The sequence below is a fragment of the Sabethes cyaneus genome, chromosome 2 (assembly GCF_943734655.1).
Source record: "Sabethes cyaneus chromosome 2, idSabCyanKW18_F2, whole genome shotgun sequence".
NCBI lineage: Eukaryota > Metazoa > Arthropoda > Insecta > Diptera > Culicidae > Sabethes > Sabethes cyaneus.
The window spans coordinates 145,019,890-145,038,522 of record NC_071354.1 but is presented as its reverse complement, the minus strand read 5'-3'; the positions used below and the strand labels follow the sequence as shown (position 1 = coordinate 145,038,522).

Here is an 18,633-nt window from a genome sequence, read left to right as displayed (position 1 = left end):
AAATGCACACCGAATGTATGTTGTGATACACAGAAAAAATTGTCCACGTAGGAAATTCTGTAAGACTCCCACAACGCCATGTCAATGTAGATGTATTACGCCATGTCCATCATGTTGTAGTTGCGCACCGTGTCCAACATGCCCAAGTACAACATTGTGCCCGACATGTAGTACTACTACACTCTGTCCAACGTGTACAACTACGCCGGATACCACAACAACACCGAATTCTGTCACAACTACGTCATGTCCAACATGCACAACAACTGCACTGGATACAACCACTACTACATCCATTATGACGACTACACCGGACATGCAAAGGTTTGTTATAACGAATGCTATCCTACCTTTATGAAGTAAGCTTGACCCTTAAGTTCAACTCTGTTCATTCAACTGCAAAATTGAGAAAAAAAAGTGTGGAACACTAGTCAAACTAATAAAGCTATGATATTAGTATTTTATGGCTTTATTCTATATATTTCTGATATCTGCTCTGTTACCATTGAAATAAGCGCTAACAGCAACAGGCAGCAAATACGAAAGGCTTACAATTATTTTACATGAGAACTCGTTTGAAAGTTTGATATGGTTTGATTGCCTGAGGCGGTGTAGTTGAATAAACCGAATCGAACTCAAGGTGAAACGGTACTGAATTCAAACATGGCTGGAAAAATGGCGTCCATATGAGGCAATATCCTCACATCGGCGCAGTCTTTCCAGCCATGTTTGGATTCAGTACCGTTTCACCTTAAATGAGCATGCCAAGGCTGACTTGAAGAATAATGTTACTGAAAATGAATCTTGTTTGACACTTAAGTTCTGAACAGGTCCTACGATAAAAAAAAAAACAAACAAAAATATCATATAGCTCAACTAATGTGTAAACACTTTTGATTTACTTTACTATCTATCTTAATAATTAAATACAATTTTTTGTTATGCAACTTTTAGCTCCACAACACCAACACCTACTACCAGTACCACCAGTGCAGTGGTGACAAGCACCACTGAGTTTACAACTACAACAGAAGCAACCACCACTCCTACTACGATTTTTACAACTACAACTGTTACTACCGACACTCCTAGAACCGATCCTACTAGTACAATTACACCAGATTCCACAACTACAACAACTCAGGACACTACTATCAAAAATATTTCATCAACTACCCTGGCTGCTACTACTTCTACTACAGATTTATTAACGACATCTACTAGCACTGTACTTACTACTACAACAGCCACATCTATTCCTACTACTACTACATCCGTTCCAACGACTACTACGACTTCAATCCCCACTACTACCACCACTACCATGCCTACTACTACTTCTACTAATACATCCGATCTTACTACTACTACCACTTCTATTCCCACCACTACGACCACATCCACTCCTACTACTACCACTTTCATTCCTACAACTACTACATCCATTACTACTACTACTACCACCTCCATTCCAACTACTACTACCACATCCATTTCCACTACTACCACCACTTCCATTCCTACTACTACTACCACATTCACTCCTACTACTAGTACTACATCAATTCCCACTACTACTACTACCACTTTCATTCCTACTACTACTACATCCATTCCCACTACTACCACCACTTCTGTTCCTACTACTACTACTACTACCACGTCCATTCCAACTACTACTACCACTTCTATTCCTACTACAACTACCACCTCCATTTCTACTACTACCACCTCCATTCCAACTACTACTACCACATCCATTCCCACTACTACCACCACTTCCATTCCTACTACTACTACCACATCCACTCCTACTACTAGTACTACATCAATACCCACTACTACTACCACCTCTACCGATCCTACTACTAGTACCACATCCATTCCTATTACTACTCCTACTACTACTAATATTCAACAAACAACAACCACAAGCACACCTACCACTACAACTGACATCTCTACTTCCACCACAACTGTCGGAACCACGTCTGCTACGGAAACAACAAGCACGGTTTCTAAAACAACTTCTACCACAGAATTATCGACTACTACAAGTTCGTCAACTAGCAGCACAATTATAACTACCCTTTCAGTTACTGACACTTCTTCCACTGATACAACAACGAGCCCCAAAACAACTTCTACTACCGATGGTTATTCAACTTCTACCACGACGGACGTAGCTACCAGCACCACGCCAACCATGCCAATCTGTCCAACACGCGCTCCATGCAAGATGCGCTGCCCTACTTTTAAACCGTGCACTAAACGGCCGGGCTGCCAAAACATTCCTTGCATACCCAGCAGTTCCAGCTGTTCTACACAATACCGACAAGGATGTCGACAAATTGCAAACACTTGTTCTAAAAATGCTTACGTTCGCATACCACATCAAACTCATTCATCGAATGTTCAATGCAAATGGATTTGTCCTAGTGAAAATGGAAAATATATTCATTCTATGAAAACTGAAATAAATAACTAATGTACACTTTGCCAGAAAAACACGCCTATCGAAGCTTACTGTATAAAACCAATATTTCGCGTTATTATATTGCGACATTTGCCCGTATTTAGACTACCCCGATTCGTGTACGATCATCACAATCGAATTTCGCGCACGATCTCGCTCAAGGACAATGAAGTAAAAAAGAAGGGCAAGAAGGAAAAAGAATGCGGAAGGTTTCATTAAATGATTATCACAGAAGTCTAAATAGTCAGAAAAGGGGTAATATGTTTACAGCTTTTGTTAGCGGCGATTCTATGCTGTAAAATTTGCCAAATGATGACAAAATGGTTGTTCTTCACCCAACCTTTAATCCGTTTTTCTAAATGGATTCATTGTGCAAATATCCGAATTCTTCAGTAACTCCAGTAATTTCCAGAAAGTAACTATATTACTTGAATGTCACCTGTCCACCTGTCATGGGTTTTTAAATGTCTCTCGAGGTTCACAGTACAATATTGAAAACATTGAACTAGCCACTCATCTTACTAATTGATCTTTGTCCGTCGATCCAGTGAAGAAGAGAAGGGATGAAACCAGAGATCTTCTCTGTCGACGGTTACCCGCTATGGTTTTCACCTGTCGTCAGGACAGGTTCGCCATGAGCTTTGGGCCTGCCTCGTCTTTGTTCTCCTTGCGGGTTTCCGTCAGTTGCTCTTCTGCAGATCTCCTTCACCCCTTTCCACAAAGTGTATCCGATTCTGATCAACTTCTACCTAGCTTATCGGATTTTGTTATCGTTGTATATCATCCAGTTATCAATCCACCAGGCACGTTTATTTATTTATTTATTTATTTATACTAGTCTTAGAAATTTCGTACAGACAGTTCTTAATAATTACTTATTCTAAGTTTGGAAGTAGTCCGAGTAACATTAAAATCATAATCGTCAGAAACAGTATTATACGTCAATTGCATTGTTTTGAGCGCACTGAGTACGGGGCAATGGAAGCCTAAAGAAATCAGCTCGTCGAGTAGTACTTTAGTAGTACGTTGCCTTGGTAGCAGTATGCCTTGGTAGTACGTTGAATCGGACTCGACTTAGAAGCTCCGGGCTGTCGATATTACCTCCTATTCATTTTTGATTTGCTAGGAGGTAATATCGACATTATCGCAAGCATCGATGAATGTTGCAGTTTTATGTTGCTTCCGCCGAGACACATCACAGTAATATGAATTTAGATTTTACTAGAAAATACGCATTTGGGCATGTAGAGTGATCTTGTTCAAACAGGTGCCAGTTGTTTAGCAGATCTGCAAAGGCACGGCTGATCTTCCTAATCTGTGATTAGTCTTGATACCACCAACGAGCATTGTCTAGCTACCAAGATACCGAAAGGGTTCCATCTGCTCAAACTCTGTTACTGGGGATTGCGTTGCAGAGGTTACAGGTTACAATCTGTTGCTTGGGAGCACTCGGACAGGTCGTCTAGCTTGATCTACATATCGATTCGGTGTTGGGGAATTCAAACGAGTTGTCCCACCCTTTTGATTCTGGCGAAATGGAGAATACCATCCATTTTGGTTTGACAAATCAATCCATCGGAATACAGAAAAAGGTTGAATGTCTTTGGTTAAGCCAACGTAATTTAGCTGCTTCATCGTTCGAGGGTTCCAGGTTAATACTTGAGTTGATTTACTGTCAATAGCTCCAGCTAGTATTTCTTTCATGTCGATGAGAAACACCAACGGTGGAAATATGCAACCCTACCTCACACCAATAATAACCACTACGAACACGAACAGTTCGTTGTTCTGCTCCATGATGATGCGGATTGTAGTGATATGATCCACACGTGATAGGGCAGCACGGAATCCAGCTTGTTGTCACCGGAGAGTACCGCCATCCGGGGTGAAATTGTGCCACGGGGGTGAGATTGTGCCAAAAACCAAAAATGTTTATTTGTGAAAATTTATTATATCTATAGAAACTGGTGACCAAAATTCAAAATGATCATGAACATAACATATTTATTCATAACTAAGAATGGAACACAGATAATATTAGCAAACTATTTAGCCTAAACAGGGTTTCAAAGTTGGCGATCAAAATACTCGGAAATAACGCTTGTAAAAAATGTTCCGCTTAAACCAACCCAAACAAGAAATCGCATCAACTTGCTATTTCGAAGGTATATAAACTAATCATTTACAATGTATTGAAAGGTTATTATGCGTTGGATAAGATTTGGTGACGAAAATAATATTGTTCGAAACTTTGTACTTTACTAGCTTTACGGGGGTGAGATTGTGCCAAGTCATAATGATTGATCCAATTTGTGGATTTCACATACAGAACAAAAATACGTCAGAATACACTAGTATACTCACATTCTTTAGTATTGAGCGCAATATTTTGACAGATTAGATTGCATCATCCATTTTGAAGCAAACCAGCATCAGGTTAAACTAAAGAAGTTAAACTAAACTAAATAAGTTAAACTAATTTTTACTTTTTCTCTGGAAATTTCAGATGCTTTGAATAAACACACTAATATAAGACGAATATATTATACCGTGTATAAACTGCCAGTTTTAAGGAGGGGGGAGGGGGTGGGATGGGTCACATGTTCTGCGGCCGCGAGTTCTCGAACGAAGTAATGGTTACTTTTGTTAAATTATCAAATAGATTTGCCCCCGTAGGGTTCACGCCCTCCATATATCTTGTTAACCCTAGAAACGCTACTGGCTATATAAAAGCTGTCCATTGACTACGAACTCATTTTTAGTTATTTCATACCTCCCCGGGTTATTTTCGTTCAAACTTTTTGTATGATGCGTTATTTTTGGCCGACCCCGTGTCCCTAATAGTCCACTTAGTTCATGGACCATATGCACTACTTTATACTGATATTTATGTGTATTGTTTATAAACATGCTATTGTTCAGTGTTTAGGTTTTTAGCTTAACTTTATGTTTTTGGCACAATGTCACCCCCTAGAAGGGGTGAGATTGTGCCAAAGTTCATGCACTTCCAGTAAAATTAGGTTTCATTGTAACTAAACCATCTCTACGGTAGTTGTTAATTGAACAATTTAGTATATATTGACAAGTTTGAAATCAACTTAATTCCTAAATTGTGTGTATACTGAGCTAAAGAACCAAAACATATACTTTTTTGGCACAATCTCGCCCCGGATGACGGTACCGTTGATCTTTACCTGAATTCGTTTAAGGATTATCTTGCAAAGTACTGTACGAGTATTAGTATTAGTCAGCTTTGATCATCTCTGGTGAAATGCAGTTTATCACTGGCACTGCTGCTGTAAGGCAATGTAGTATAATATGCCCCCCTTAAGAATAAATGGATATATGTATTTCAAAAGGGCTTCCCAAGATTAACGTTATAATTACGAATATATGTTGATTTTTGAGTTGAAAACAAATTGCAACTGTTTACTTCCTATTGTACAATAAAAATGCTACGAATTATTCAAAAACGGCGTCTAAAATTTGGGCTTCTCGTCTATGCGGGCAATATGCCCCAGCTGCAGTATATTACGCTTCACGTTGTGTTTCAACTATTTGTGCAATTGATATGCCCACTCTATTTTGTAGAAAGTTAAACATTCTTAGATATTGTCAAAATATTGTATTTTCATATAAATTATACCTTGCTTCGGTCTGCATGGGGCATATTATACTGGCTGCGAAGTCTGTCGTATAAAAAACAGAAGGTCAAGTTTCGATAACGGAATGTAGCACCTAGACTTTGCTTTGCTACTAACTGAGGCGAATAGTGGCAATAGACTGTCACTTATATCTATTTATTTGAATTTATAGCCTTCTGCAATGGGGCATATTGCACCGTCGCAAGTGTGGCATATTGGCCGCATTCGACATGGCGGGAAAAATATTAAATAATTAAGCAAACTAAGCGTTTCTTACAGGTTTTTCGCCTGAGATATTTTTTAGAGCTTCAATTTACGCAATCGAATCGCAACAACAGGATATTTACAGATTTTAAATGATACATAGGATGGAAACATTACCGTTAAGTGAGCTAGGGAAACAAAAAGAATTGACTCACATTTTGGAAATTGCAAAACTGAACGGATACAAAGGAAGGACAATCCAGAACATTATTGCCAAGAAAAGAAGAGAAGCCTACAAAAGTCACTCACAACACCAGAACTTACGAGAGTGACAGTAGAATGTGGCGAAATTATAACACGCCTTCTCCGTAGAAAAATGAGGAAATTTGAAATTGGCCTAGTCTAGACCAGTCGAAACAACCAGCTCAAAAATAAGTTGGGATAAAGACCCGATCGAAAAACATAGAAAATCCGGGATTAAAGAACCGGGTTCACAGATCCCGGATTCACATTATTCGCATAATCCCATTAGGCTTTTTCAGGTTTTCCTCTATTTAATTAATTTTTAGATTTCAGGCTCTTGTAATAGAATTAGTTTACCAATAGAATTTAGTTTACAATAGAATTAGTTTACCTACTCCAACTTTGTATACCTACACAGGTAGTTTTAAGCATCAACTGGCACATTGCATCCGTTTACCTACACTGATTTCGTATACCCATACATAGATCACGTGACCTTTAGCTCCTATAAAAACTGCAAAACCCGAGCAGGAGACAATACCTCATCCACACCTAATGAATATCAAACTCAGCTATCATATCTAAATTTGATATTCATTAGTAATCGTATTTTAATAAAAAATAACTCATAAATATCTCGATGAGATATGATACCTCAATATGCTATTAATAAGTTATTTTACATTTTTGTACTATACCAAATGAATTACTGAATCAGCTATGAAGTTACAAAGAATGACTTACAAATGCCTCATTGAGGTATAATACCTCAATTTGTTATTAATTAATTATTGTGCTGTTTTATGTTATATCAAATGAATAACTCACTAAGCAAGTTAAATTTTCTTTTTTGACGTAGCACTACGTCTCCCAGGAAGGTAGCTGGCACTGGGGGTAATTCCAAAAAATAAAAAAATGTGAGCGTCGCGTAAAAATGAAAGATTTAGAACGCTAATAGCTCTGCCAATTATGAATGGATTTTGATGGTTTGAATACCAAACGATTCAGAATAGATGTAATAATTATATGGTTTTCATTATAATTTTCATTTTCGATCACTAAGCATGGAAGACAGTTAACCACACCATCTATTAGTGTGGTTTCCTTTTACAAACAACGCATTTGTTTATTTATATAACCATTTGCAGTGAATGCCGTTTTAAAAAATTAGTGCATCATATAGGCTAACAAATAGCATCTTTTTGACGTAGGACTACGTCTTTGTTTACTATACTGAGATTGGGTAGCACTTTCTGAAAACGAAAATAGAAGTGTAACGTTTGCATGAAAGATTTTAAATACTACTAAACGACTGAACGAAACAGAACAATTTATATGTCGTTGGATAGAAAAAATGACCAGCAGTTTTATGCAGGGGGATAGAGAGCAATTTTATGAAGAACGTAAGAGGGGGGTTCTCATATACACATATTTCCACGTAACTCGAGAACTAATCAAGCAAACCAAATTTGGCAGATGGGGTTTTTGGAGGCATGAATTTATTTTATGGTGGTTTGAGACCCCTCACCCCTGTGGTAGGAGGATAAGGACTCTCTTTCAAATAAAATAGAAATTTTTGCGTATTTGCCATATTTTCCGCTATGTAACAGGTGGTAAACTGTGCAAGTAAAGTAGTGAAACCTTCTCGGAGCAAGAGACGGTGAATCGACGTCGCTAACTTACGTGTTTGTTGCCATGTCAAAAGAGAAGGACATTCGAATGGCTCATCATATATGCGATGAACGTGCTTTGGCTTTAAAGTTATTTGTAACCAATGACCCACAAGCGAGAGTAAGTAAGATTATTGAAACATGTCAAGCTACGCATAATCATATTTAATGCAATAATCTCTGGGCTGGTCATTTATTACTATTTCAACCTTAATGTGCCCACAAGTGATTTTAAAAAAAATCTCTGTCTCAATGGTTGCAGGCGTTGTACTTATGAACCCCCGTCCACGTATTTTCAAAGCCACCATTGCATTGAACGAAAAATTGAATCTGAATATTTCGCTCTTCTCTTTTAAACATCCACTTAAACAATGGCAGTCACATATTCTTATAAACATACATATACCAGAAATGCAGTTTACATTAGTCTTTGATATAATGATCTGACATAGTCCTACGTCACCCTTTCGTACAACCCTTAGGGCTGGATACCTTGTAGTTTTTGTTTATGTTTTGAACATGGAGAAGAAATGATGAATTCCTATTGTGACTTCCAATATAGCACGACTTACAGCACTTGTACAATAAATAATTATTATAGTAGACCGTACATGCAAAGTAAATTTGCATCTGTATGATGTTATTTTCTCTTCTATTCCATAAAAAATTAAAAATTGTGAAAAATTCCGCGTTCCTTCAAAACGCAGATCGAAGCTGGCATATATACTGCATTTTCACAGAAAGAATATCTTTAAAAAAGCGATAGATGCATTCATGGTTTGAAATCACATTTATTTTCATAATGAAGGCTAAATCAAAATAGTGTTGCAAGTAATACCGTGCACAAGTTGATTTGCAAAACACCCCTATTTTTCGGTCTTCGATTCGTTAGTTGCTATTTTTTTATAATCATAATTTATAAATACTAGCCACTTTACAAGTTTTGACTACTTACACTTTGACCTAAACGGTAAACTTCGAAAATTATGCCAAAGTTCAAAGGTATTGCAAGTATTCTCGAATGACACTAGTTGTAACTAATTGAGGTATAAAAGAGCAATATGCCTTCCACCACTAAAAATATTACGCATCATCTCTGGCATCCCCAACCTGCGTAGGGGCACGTGTCCAAGCTTCCTTAAAAATTAACGGTAATTTTACGTCCATTTCAAGCCTAATTTCAAGTGAAATCTCAATTTCAATTTTAAGTTCTCTTCCACATCTAATTTCATGTTCCAGCTTCCAGTCTGAATTGGACCAAACGAAAGTCTGATATGTTCAATTTCAAATCCAATTTTAAGGAAAATTTCAAGTTTAGTTTTTAAGCAATAACAGTAATTAGGTTCAACTTAAAGTCCAACTTTCGGTTCCAAACTTGATCTAATTTGATATCAACGTCACATCCAATTGAAGTATAATTTCAAGCTCAATTCTAAGTTCACTTTTTCAAGTCTGATTTGAGTACAATATCAAGTCCAATTCATTAGATTTTGATGACAAAAATTTTACGATAGCGTTAAGTTTACTTCCTGAGTTATGGCCAATCGTGACGATATCGTGAAATGTTTGTCATCGTAAGATTATGAATCTACGGATAAGAAAAACGTAACTTTTAAGAATTAGAACATAGATTTTCCGACATTTCTTTGAAATTTTCTACCACCGTGAAAGATTTTGTAGAATTTTTTTTCCAGAAAGTATTTTTTGTGGTTAACTAAGAAATATAACTAATATTTTCATAAAATAGAATTTTCTCAGCGATGCTTAGTTCTTGAGAAATGATTATTTGAGATAAATAAATGTTCATAAAAATTACCTTTTCCGGCTTTAGAATAACAAAAAACACTATCGTAAAGTGTTTTCACTAAAAAATAATGAATTTGCAAATAAGAAAACAATAATAAAAAAAAAATTCTTTGAATAAGAACATGGTTTTGTCGACATTTCTTTACCACTGCCGTGGAAAATTTTGTGAAAACTGGTATTTTTCCTAGATTGCTGAGAAAATTTTCTTGTATCTTTACAAAAAAATCTTTGTTCTACGATGCTTGATTCAAGAGTTATGAATTTTTCAAATAAGCGATGTTCGAGAAAACCGGAAAATTTCCCTTAGAGCTTTCATGGAAAACTGGAGATTTTTTCAATAGTTTTTTTTTCAATAAGCCTATAAACTACAGTACCGCCCCGCTAATCCGACAAATTTATAGCCGGATTAGCGAATTTTGACTCGATAATCCGACAATCAAACTGACGTCAGTGTGAATTAGAAATGTGGTTTTGTTTACATCCATACGTAAACAACTCCGGAAATTTTATAAAATATTTGTCGTAAATACACAATAACTATGTTTAATACTCAGTAATGCTCAATTTCGTCAACAAAATATTTTGAAACTCTTAGTTAGTGTCGAAATAAGCGCAAGCACATCAGTCTATTGAGAATAGCTATGAAAATATTATGGCCATGGCAAAAGTTAACTTAGTTAGAAGGATGTATCATGTATCATTTTCATTTAGTTAGAAAGAGTACCATTCTGACTCTAACGGAGACGCCAAACGAAGGTAGTATTCGATTGAAAGAAGTTAAGTACAATACTTTTTAATTCGGAATTTTCCGGATTAGCGAGATCCGGACTATTGAGTCGTCGGATTATTGGGTGTCGGATTAGCGGGGGGATACTGTATGCCCGTACGCCAAATGTCATACAATTCTGAGGCACTGCACCAAACCGAAGATCTGTGCGAAAATAATTGGTGCTGTGGCGTGAGCAGAGATCTGTTCACTTTACTTTCGGGACGTTAGTTTAGTCGATGGGATTGTTGTATCATATCACACGGCGTTTAACTTTCGGCAACCAATCTTGTGGTTTGGTTGTGTTGAAGCCGCTTATGCGATTTATTTTTACGCAATTCGTCATTTACGTGAATTTAATGCTTAAAGCAGCGCACTAGAGCCAGAGCAAAAAGACTAAGCAAAATATTCAATGAGAGTGCGTTTTTATTAGATAGTTTTGAATACTCAGCTATAGTGACGTCATATCAGGTACGGGTTTTACACACAATGGTGTATTAGGAAAACTATGTTAGTGTTATTTAAGAAGTATTTAAGATATAAGTATGTAAGCATATTTCAAAATGCGATTTTTCTCGTTCGCACAAACAATAGGCCGTATGAATAAAAGAGTTAGAGCATACTCTCCCATAAGATTTACACGGGAAAAGCAAAGCAAACTGTTTTATTCATACGGCCTAATGTTTGATGCTAGCGCTGCTTCGACGCACTATGGTTCCTCTCCATACAAAAGCTGGACAAAAATAAACAAGTTATCCGAAGATACTAAAATGCCACTTAGTGGTAATTTTGTGTACCTAAATCTGTTTTTTGCATTTAAAACGTTCTAAAATTATCATATGAACGTCTAAGGTTAATTAAAATTTTTATCAATACTGTTAATCATATAGAGCGAAGTCCTGTATGGCCGGACAGGCCTCTATACCTATGATTGATGTTTCTAAATAAACATGAAACTCAGAAAACTGCTGGAAGAATATGTAAATTTACAAAGCTAACTGTGGAATTATTTATTTTTCTAAGTATCGGCTAAATGAGGTACACTCAAGTCACTTTTCACGCGAATGATGCGTTCCACGTAAATCGAAACAGCGTAAATTCCGAAATTCGCGTTAAGTACCGCGCAAATTTCAAAATCACGAAAAAAACCCGTAAATTCTGAAATTTGCGTAAAAAGCGATTTCAGTGTATATAAATTTTAGGTAAAAATACTAAAATGAGCAATTCTGTTAGTATTGAATACCATAGCCATAACAAAATGAAATATTAATTATTTTTTCTTATAATACTAAAAGGAGATATTCAATTAGTATTAAATATCATCTGAATAACTTAACGAGATATTTCGTTTTTTTCTTAAAATGTCAAAATGAGATATAGATTTAGTATTGAATAGCATAGTAATACCAAACTGAGATATTCGATTGACGTCCCGTGTGCAAAAACATTTGCTATTATTTAGGTATTACAATAGCAAAATCAGTTATTATTTAAGTGTTTATAGAACATTTTTTAGCTATTATTTTAGCTATTTTACCTCTTATATCAACCTCGTCAATACCTAATTCAGATATGCAGTTATTCACCCAAAAAATATCTGGATCAGGTATTCTTCAGTAATTTTCTCCTGCTCGGGAATTGCTTTGGCTAATTTAGTTCGAAAACAGACACTGAGGAAGCTTGCAAGTCGTAGGCGAAATACGTATCTGTCAAGAATAAAAGATACATAGTAGAATTAAATTGGATAAGGTTTTCTTTTTATTTAATTTCCAGGTTTCGTATTCTACTAAGACGCTCCAAAAACTTCAGACAAGCGGATATCGCCATTAGTGGCGACGGATTCTTCTTCCTCGGTTAAGAAGCTAGGGCTCTCTTGTCCCGGTTACAAGCTTGTTTAACCACCTTCTTCAGTCTAACGTATCGTTGAAGGACAGTAATACAGATGTCGCTCACTATTGCACTATGGCGAAAGCCGCGTCACCCCAGGTTCCGAAATCCATATCTTCCCTCGGTTGCGCACTTTTCCGAGGATTTCTTCATTAATTTAGGTAAAGGTGTTCTCGACACCAATGCCACATCATTGTTTTTCAACAGTTGCATCAGCTAGCCACTTTGAGTTGTTCGGCAGGATTCTCCAGTCGGGGGACGTCGTAGCAACGTCGTAGCGTCGTTGGACACGTGTGACGCACAGGCGTGTATCAGCGATAACAAAGTTATGATAGGCTACAATATCCATGCTACGTTTATTGTGTATATCATAAATGCTCCTTAGCAGTCAATCCCCTAGGGGTGTAGTGGTTAGCATTTATGCATCTTACGCCGAGGACCCGGGTTTAAATCCCAACCCCGCAGAAATCACCAATGACCCAAGCTGTTAAAGTAACCATAGTATAGCATAGCATAGCATAGCATAATTTGGCGCACAAATTCGTAGTTGGTGCCAGCAACAATGCTTTGTTCAATAGAACAAGTAACTTGTGTTTGTTACCAGCAATATGAAATTTGGGGTATAATTTCATGCTCTTAAACAAAAGTCAAATGTCTCTAAAGCATGGTCACCGTCCTGGCCACGTACTTGCAGCTGTTGGGGATGGGAAAGGAATATTAGTCCCAGGCTGTTAAAGTGACCATGATAAAAAAAAGTCCTTCTCTACTTTCGGCTGATTCAAATGCGGTCGATTTGATTTTCTGTTCGACAGTCAAAGGAAATCCGCTTGATCTAATGTGCTGGTCTATAAGAAAAGAGTGATTCACCAATGACCATATTGTTATTACCACAGAATTCTGTATGCAACTCTCCGCTTTCGTTCAGCTATCCTATGCCGTGATGTCCTATTAGGTCAAAGTCCGCCAATTCAAAGTCAAAGTCAATTATTTGATGCAATCTACACCATTCATTTTACATTTTTGACGCACGATCATTAAGACTGTACTTGAAAAAGGTGCAACGCATTTGTAACTTTTTAGCGTGCAGGTAAAAATTGATGAAATTTTGATTAAAACTAGCAAAGAGCGTAATGTTACGTTAGCATAATTTCATAACAATCGGTTGAATGGTTATCGAGATGGCATCGGAGCAAGAGCAGGTCCGCCAAACAGACAAGTTCATGTGCGCCAGTGTGTCATATTCGACTTCGTCCCACAGATGGATCGGGATACACCTGAGAATCCATTCAACGGTGTCCTGGGTGGTAAAGTCATTCAAGGAAACCCAGACGACCGATTGGTGGTTAGGTAGAGCATAAAATCGCAGACAGTTGAGCTGGTGACCAGGAAGAGTATGTTCAAGCGGTAGTCGACACTTTTGATTCGATATGCTGCGAAGAAGGCTGATGTTTTCATCTGGTCTATCCAAAAGCTATACAACGCACTGCCTTGTACCCCTTAAAGGTCAAGAAGGCACTGAATCGGAACTAGGGATGCTTTGCCGGTTTTACCGGTATTACCGGGCTATTTTTCAATAGCGAATTACTGGTTTTTCCATGATCACAAACCGGTACGAATCATCTAAGGTTGAACTCATCAGAAACTTGCAAAACTCGAGATTATGACAAAGGTCTTCCGAGATTCACGATTTATGTACAACAAAGGTTAATTTGTGGCAATACGAAGTTTGTCGGGTCAGCTAGTATCCTAAATAAATATGGAGAGCGTTTCGCCTGAGCCAAAAATTCTGATACTTGATACCTGACACATTGTAGCGGACACAAAGTGTTTGCCAGTGCAGGAGTTCTACGCTGACACATCACGGTTAGGCAAAAGTACTCGAGGTTTCCTTTTGATGGTCTCACGGATGCAAGACGCTGTTTTGGCATCCTGCCACAACACGCTGCTAGTATTTTTCAATCGAATACTACTAGCACTAGCAGTTGAATTAATAGATTAGTGAAAATAATGCTCACCGATTAGTCGATAATCAAATAATTCTAGATAGAATTAACAAAAGGGCGAATGTCGCAAATGTAAACAAAACGGGTGAGAGTTACTTTTTGCTGGACCAGCATACGAAAATCAACCCTCACTCGGTTTGTTTACGCTTGCGACATTCGCCCTTTTGTTAATTCTATCTAGAATTATTTGATTATCGACTAATCGGTGAGCATTATTTTCACTAATCTATTAATTCAACTGCTAGTGCTAGTAGTATTCGATAGAGTGACTATATACAGAGTGGCGACAAGTCATCCCAAATGTATGCAATGCGGTTTTTCCAAGGTTTTTCTTTCTCTTTCCTGCATACGCGTTGGATAGGTCGTCTGCTCGATTGGAATGACACTGACAGATAATTATCATTCCAATTTTGACATTGTCGCCACTCTGTATACAGTCACTCTAGTATTCGATTGAAAAATACTAGCAGCGTGTTGTGGCCAGAGATGCCAGAAGTGAAGACATGTCTTCATTTTGAAGACATTTTTGTTACAAAAAAGTGCAATGTCTTCACTTGAAGACATGTGAAGACATGTCTTCACCATGCAGTTTAAATGGGCGGAAAGCCGAAGGAAGACAAATGAAGACATTTTTCCTTGATTCGTGAAGACTTTTCAAAAAATCACCTGGCATCCCTGGTTGTGGCAGGATGCCAAAACAGCGTCTTGCATCCGTGAGACCATCAAAAGGAAACCTCGAGTACTTTTGCCCAACCGTGATGTGTCAGCGTAGAACTCCTGCACTGGCAAACACTTTGTGTCCGCTACAATGTGTCAGGTATCAAGTATCAGAATTTTTGGCTTTTTTCAATTTTTTCAATTGATTATTTCCGAAAATCCCGATTGTCTGTAATCAAATGTGCTATACCGGTCCGACTTGATTATCCGGGTGAAAAGAAATGTTTTAAATGAGTTTTCTGAATTGTATTTACGTTTAAAATGTGTTTACCATTATAAAAAAAACAAATTTCATCCGAATAATCGAGTCCGGCCTGCACTATTAAATTATTTCAAACCAAGTAGGTATTTCTTATTGAATCGTTTGTTAAATCGAAAAATCCCACAAAACCATTCGACCCAAATGTTGGAAAATAACAAACTGATTTTATCAAAACTTTGAACCAAACCGATTGGGTGTGAATGATCTGTACTACAATACTTTAAAGTGAATGGACAATATTGATAAAACTAGCGTTTGTGTGGTGTCTCAAACAAACAATTCAAGTATGCTGGCGGCAGAGATTTCACGATCACTTTGACTCAATTCATATTCATTTGACAGCACCGTCTCAGCCAAGCAAAATTTGACAATGTTTATTTATATGGGACATTTGTAGAATTAGTTATTATCTACAATTTTGCTGAATAAAGTTTTGCTGTATCTTTTGCAGTTACGGCGCTACAACGCTAGTAACTCATTGGTGACTAAATGAACGTTCACTTAGTCACTAAAGAGGTACTAGTATTGTAGCACCGTAAATACAAAAGATACAGTAATTCTTTATACTTACTCGTCCCATACATAACTTTTTCAAATTATGCATGACTGAGACGGTACTATCAAATGAATGTGAATTGAGTCAAAGTTATTGTGCCATCCCTGGCTGAGGGGGATTTCATATTATCAATTCGCTGAAATCGCTGTTGTGCGGTTTTTGCACTGGTATTTCTACGTAAATTCATGAATTCACGTGGTTTCTATGCGAATTTTAGAATTTTCGCAGTTTTCTACGAGATTTGCAATGCATGCGGAACGTATCCTTCGCGTAAAAAGCGACTTGAGTGTAATATGTAAGAAACAATATATGTGACACTAAAGTGTATATCACTGGTTCATATTCACTACAAATTTTTAAGTATAACTGTGCATATAATACAATATCAATGATTTTTCTGCTCAATTGAAGAATACGTATCTAATTTTATATTTATAAATGCTGCCGGTTTGCGTACAACATATTTAGTTTTAACAAGATGATAAAAGACATATATTATACAAATAGAATAATTTGAATTCTTTCGAACAGTCACAAGAACTATGAAATTATTATGCTAACTAACAATTTATTGATCTTCTACATTAGAGTATGAAATTGGCATTTCATCAGTGCTTTTTATCATTACTTTCTATCTGGAATTTCTCCAAAGATGTTTACATGTTCCATGGTTATGCTACATGACTCAATGATATCAATTTTTATTAAATGGCACGTGTGTCTTGAAGCTCAACATTCACCAACGATAAACATTGTCTATATTTGCTAGTGTTATTCGGAGCTTCGATGCAGTGTAATTCGGACTTTAGTTCAAAGCACGTGCCAAACCTAGTCAGCTCTATGCCCTAATAATACTATCGCACGTTCTGAAAAATGTCAATGAAGTTTGTTTTATTAGTGATAGGCACCTTTTATTTACTACAGCTAATACCGAGCAATTCTGCAGAGCCTAGTAAGTCTTTTTATTTTTTAGTATGAAGTTAGATGTGAATAAAATAAAAAGTGCTTTTAGTAAAATGTGGAAAAAATGAGATGTTGACGCCTGGACCCCTTTGTTGTGAACCAACGTGCACAGATGACTGTTCCGGGAACCCAGAGAAACCAAATTGTTGCAATAAACCTACATGTGTCTGTAAACTAAACTTTGTAAGGCACAAGGGCAAATGCATACGAAAAGATCGTTGTCCGAAAAATGGTAAGTTCAATGAAAGTAAATTTGCATCTCAACGGTTTCAATAACATGTAAAACTATTCATTTATTTATCTTTAAGCAACCAACACAAACCAACATAATGAACCATCAACCACTACGGCAAAATACCTAGATTGCACTCGCAATAATCTACCAAAGAAGCCAAGATGCAGTCTATGCAACTTTTACGAAAGACGGCGACCTTTCCCTAGTAGCTATAATGCAACATGCAATAAAGCAACCACGGAGCGGCGTACTTCAGAAAGTCCATTCATGTATAACACTAAGTGCCCCTCAAGAAAACATGATCATTCCAATGACAAACCCAAACCACCAATAACTGTGAAAGAATCAACAACACTACCAACCAGCTTATATCATCTGGCACCGTTTTATCCCAGAAATACGCTGCCCAAACCAGATACTGATAAAACAAAATCTGCGGAATCGTACTCGTCGCGCCAAAAGTCGTCGGAATCGGGAGAAGAAACGGGGTCTCCGATAACTTATGAAAGGACTACCCGCAGGCCCTGTAAGTTACCACACCCACGCCCGATATGCCGACGATGCACAACGCCAAGCTTTCACACTACTACCACCCCTCCCTGTAGTCTCTCAACTACAAAAGCAACAACAACGAGTACAACTACAGTAGCACCAACAACGATAACAACGATGCAACCAACGAAACAATGCAGTCGGCATCAAAAGCTCACTATTTGTCGCCCACTGTGCATACCAACTTGTGATAATGATTGCAGTAATGTAAAAACACGATCCGTCTGTATTGCCGAGATCAACTGCATTTGCATAGCCGGATATGTGTGGCATGAGGGTAAGTGCATTCGCAAAGATGATTGTCCTCCACCTGGTCACCGCTGCTCACACGCCTCATGTAAGTTTAAATCCGATGAAAAAGAACTAGGTTTTCCATCGTTTGAATTCGACATAAGTGACCTGACGAGTGATTTGGATTCCGATGAGTGCGAGCAGCTTTAGTTGCAGGTGCAAAGATCGTCAATTGTAAACAAGTTAAGCTCAGTGAATAAAATACTTATCGATATAGGTGAATTTAAGGTAAAACGAATGTTTGTAATTTTTAAATCCGCAAAATATTAAGTTATCAAGCTTATGTGTGTTTTGATATTTTGTATGTATGTGTATTTCCGTTGCTTGTGATTAGTGTTGTCGATCGGTTAGCTTTCAC

General features: G+C 37.3%; 1 protein-coding gene across 1 annotated transcript; it reads left to right on the top strand.

The window, feature by feature from the left end:
- The first annotated feature begins 298 nt into the window (after window positions 1-298).
- LOC128736145 (mucin-5AC-like) lies at window positions 299-18,175 on the top strand. The gene is made up of 3 exons (XM_053830625.1): window positions 299-324; window positions 955-2,182; window positions 18,038-18,175. The coding sequence occupies exons 1-3, from the start codon at window positions 299-301 to the stop codon at window positions 18,173-18,175; spliced, it is 1,392 nt and encodes a 463-aa protein (XP_053686600.1).
- Window positions 18,176-18,633: the final 458 nt, after the last annotated feature.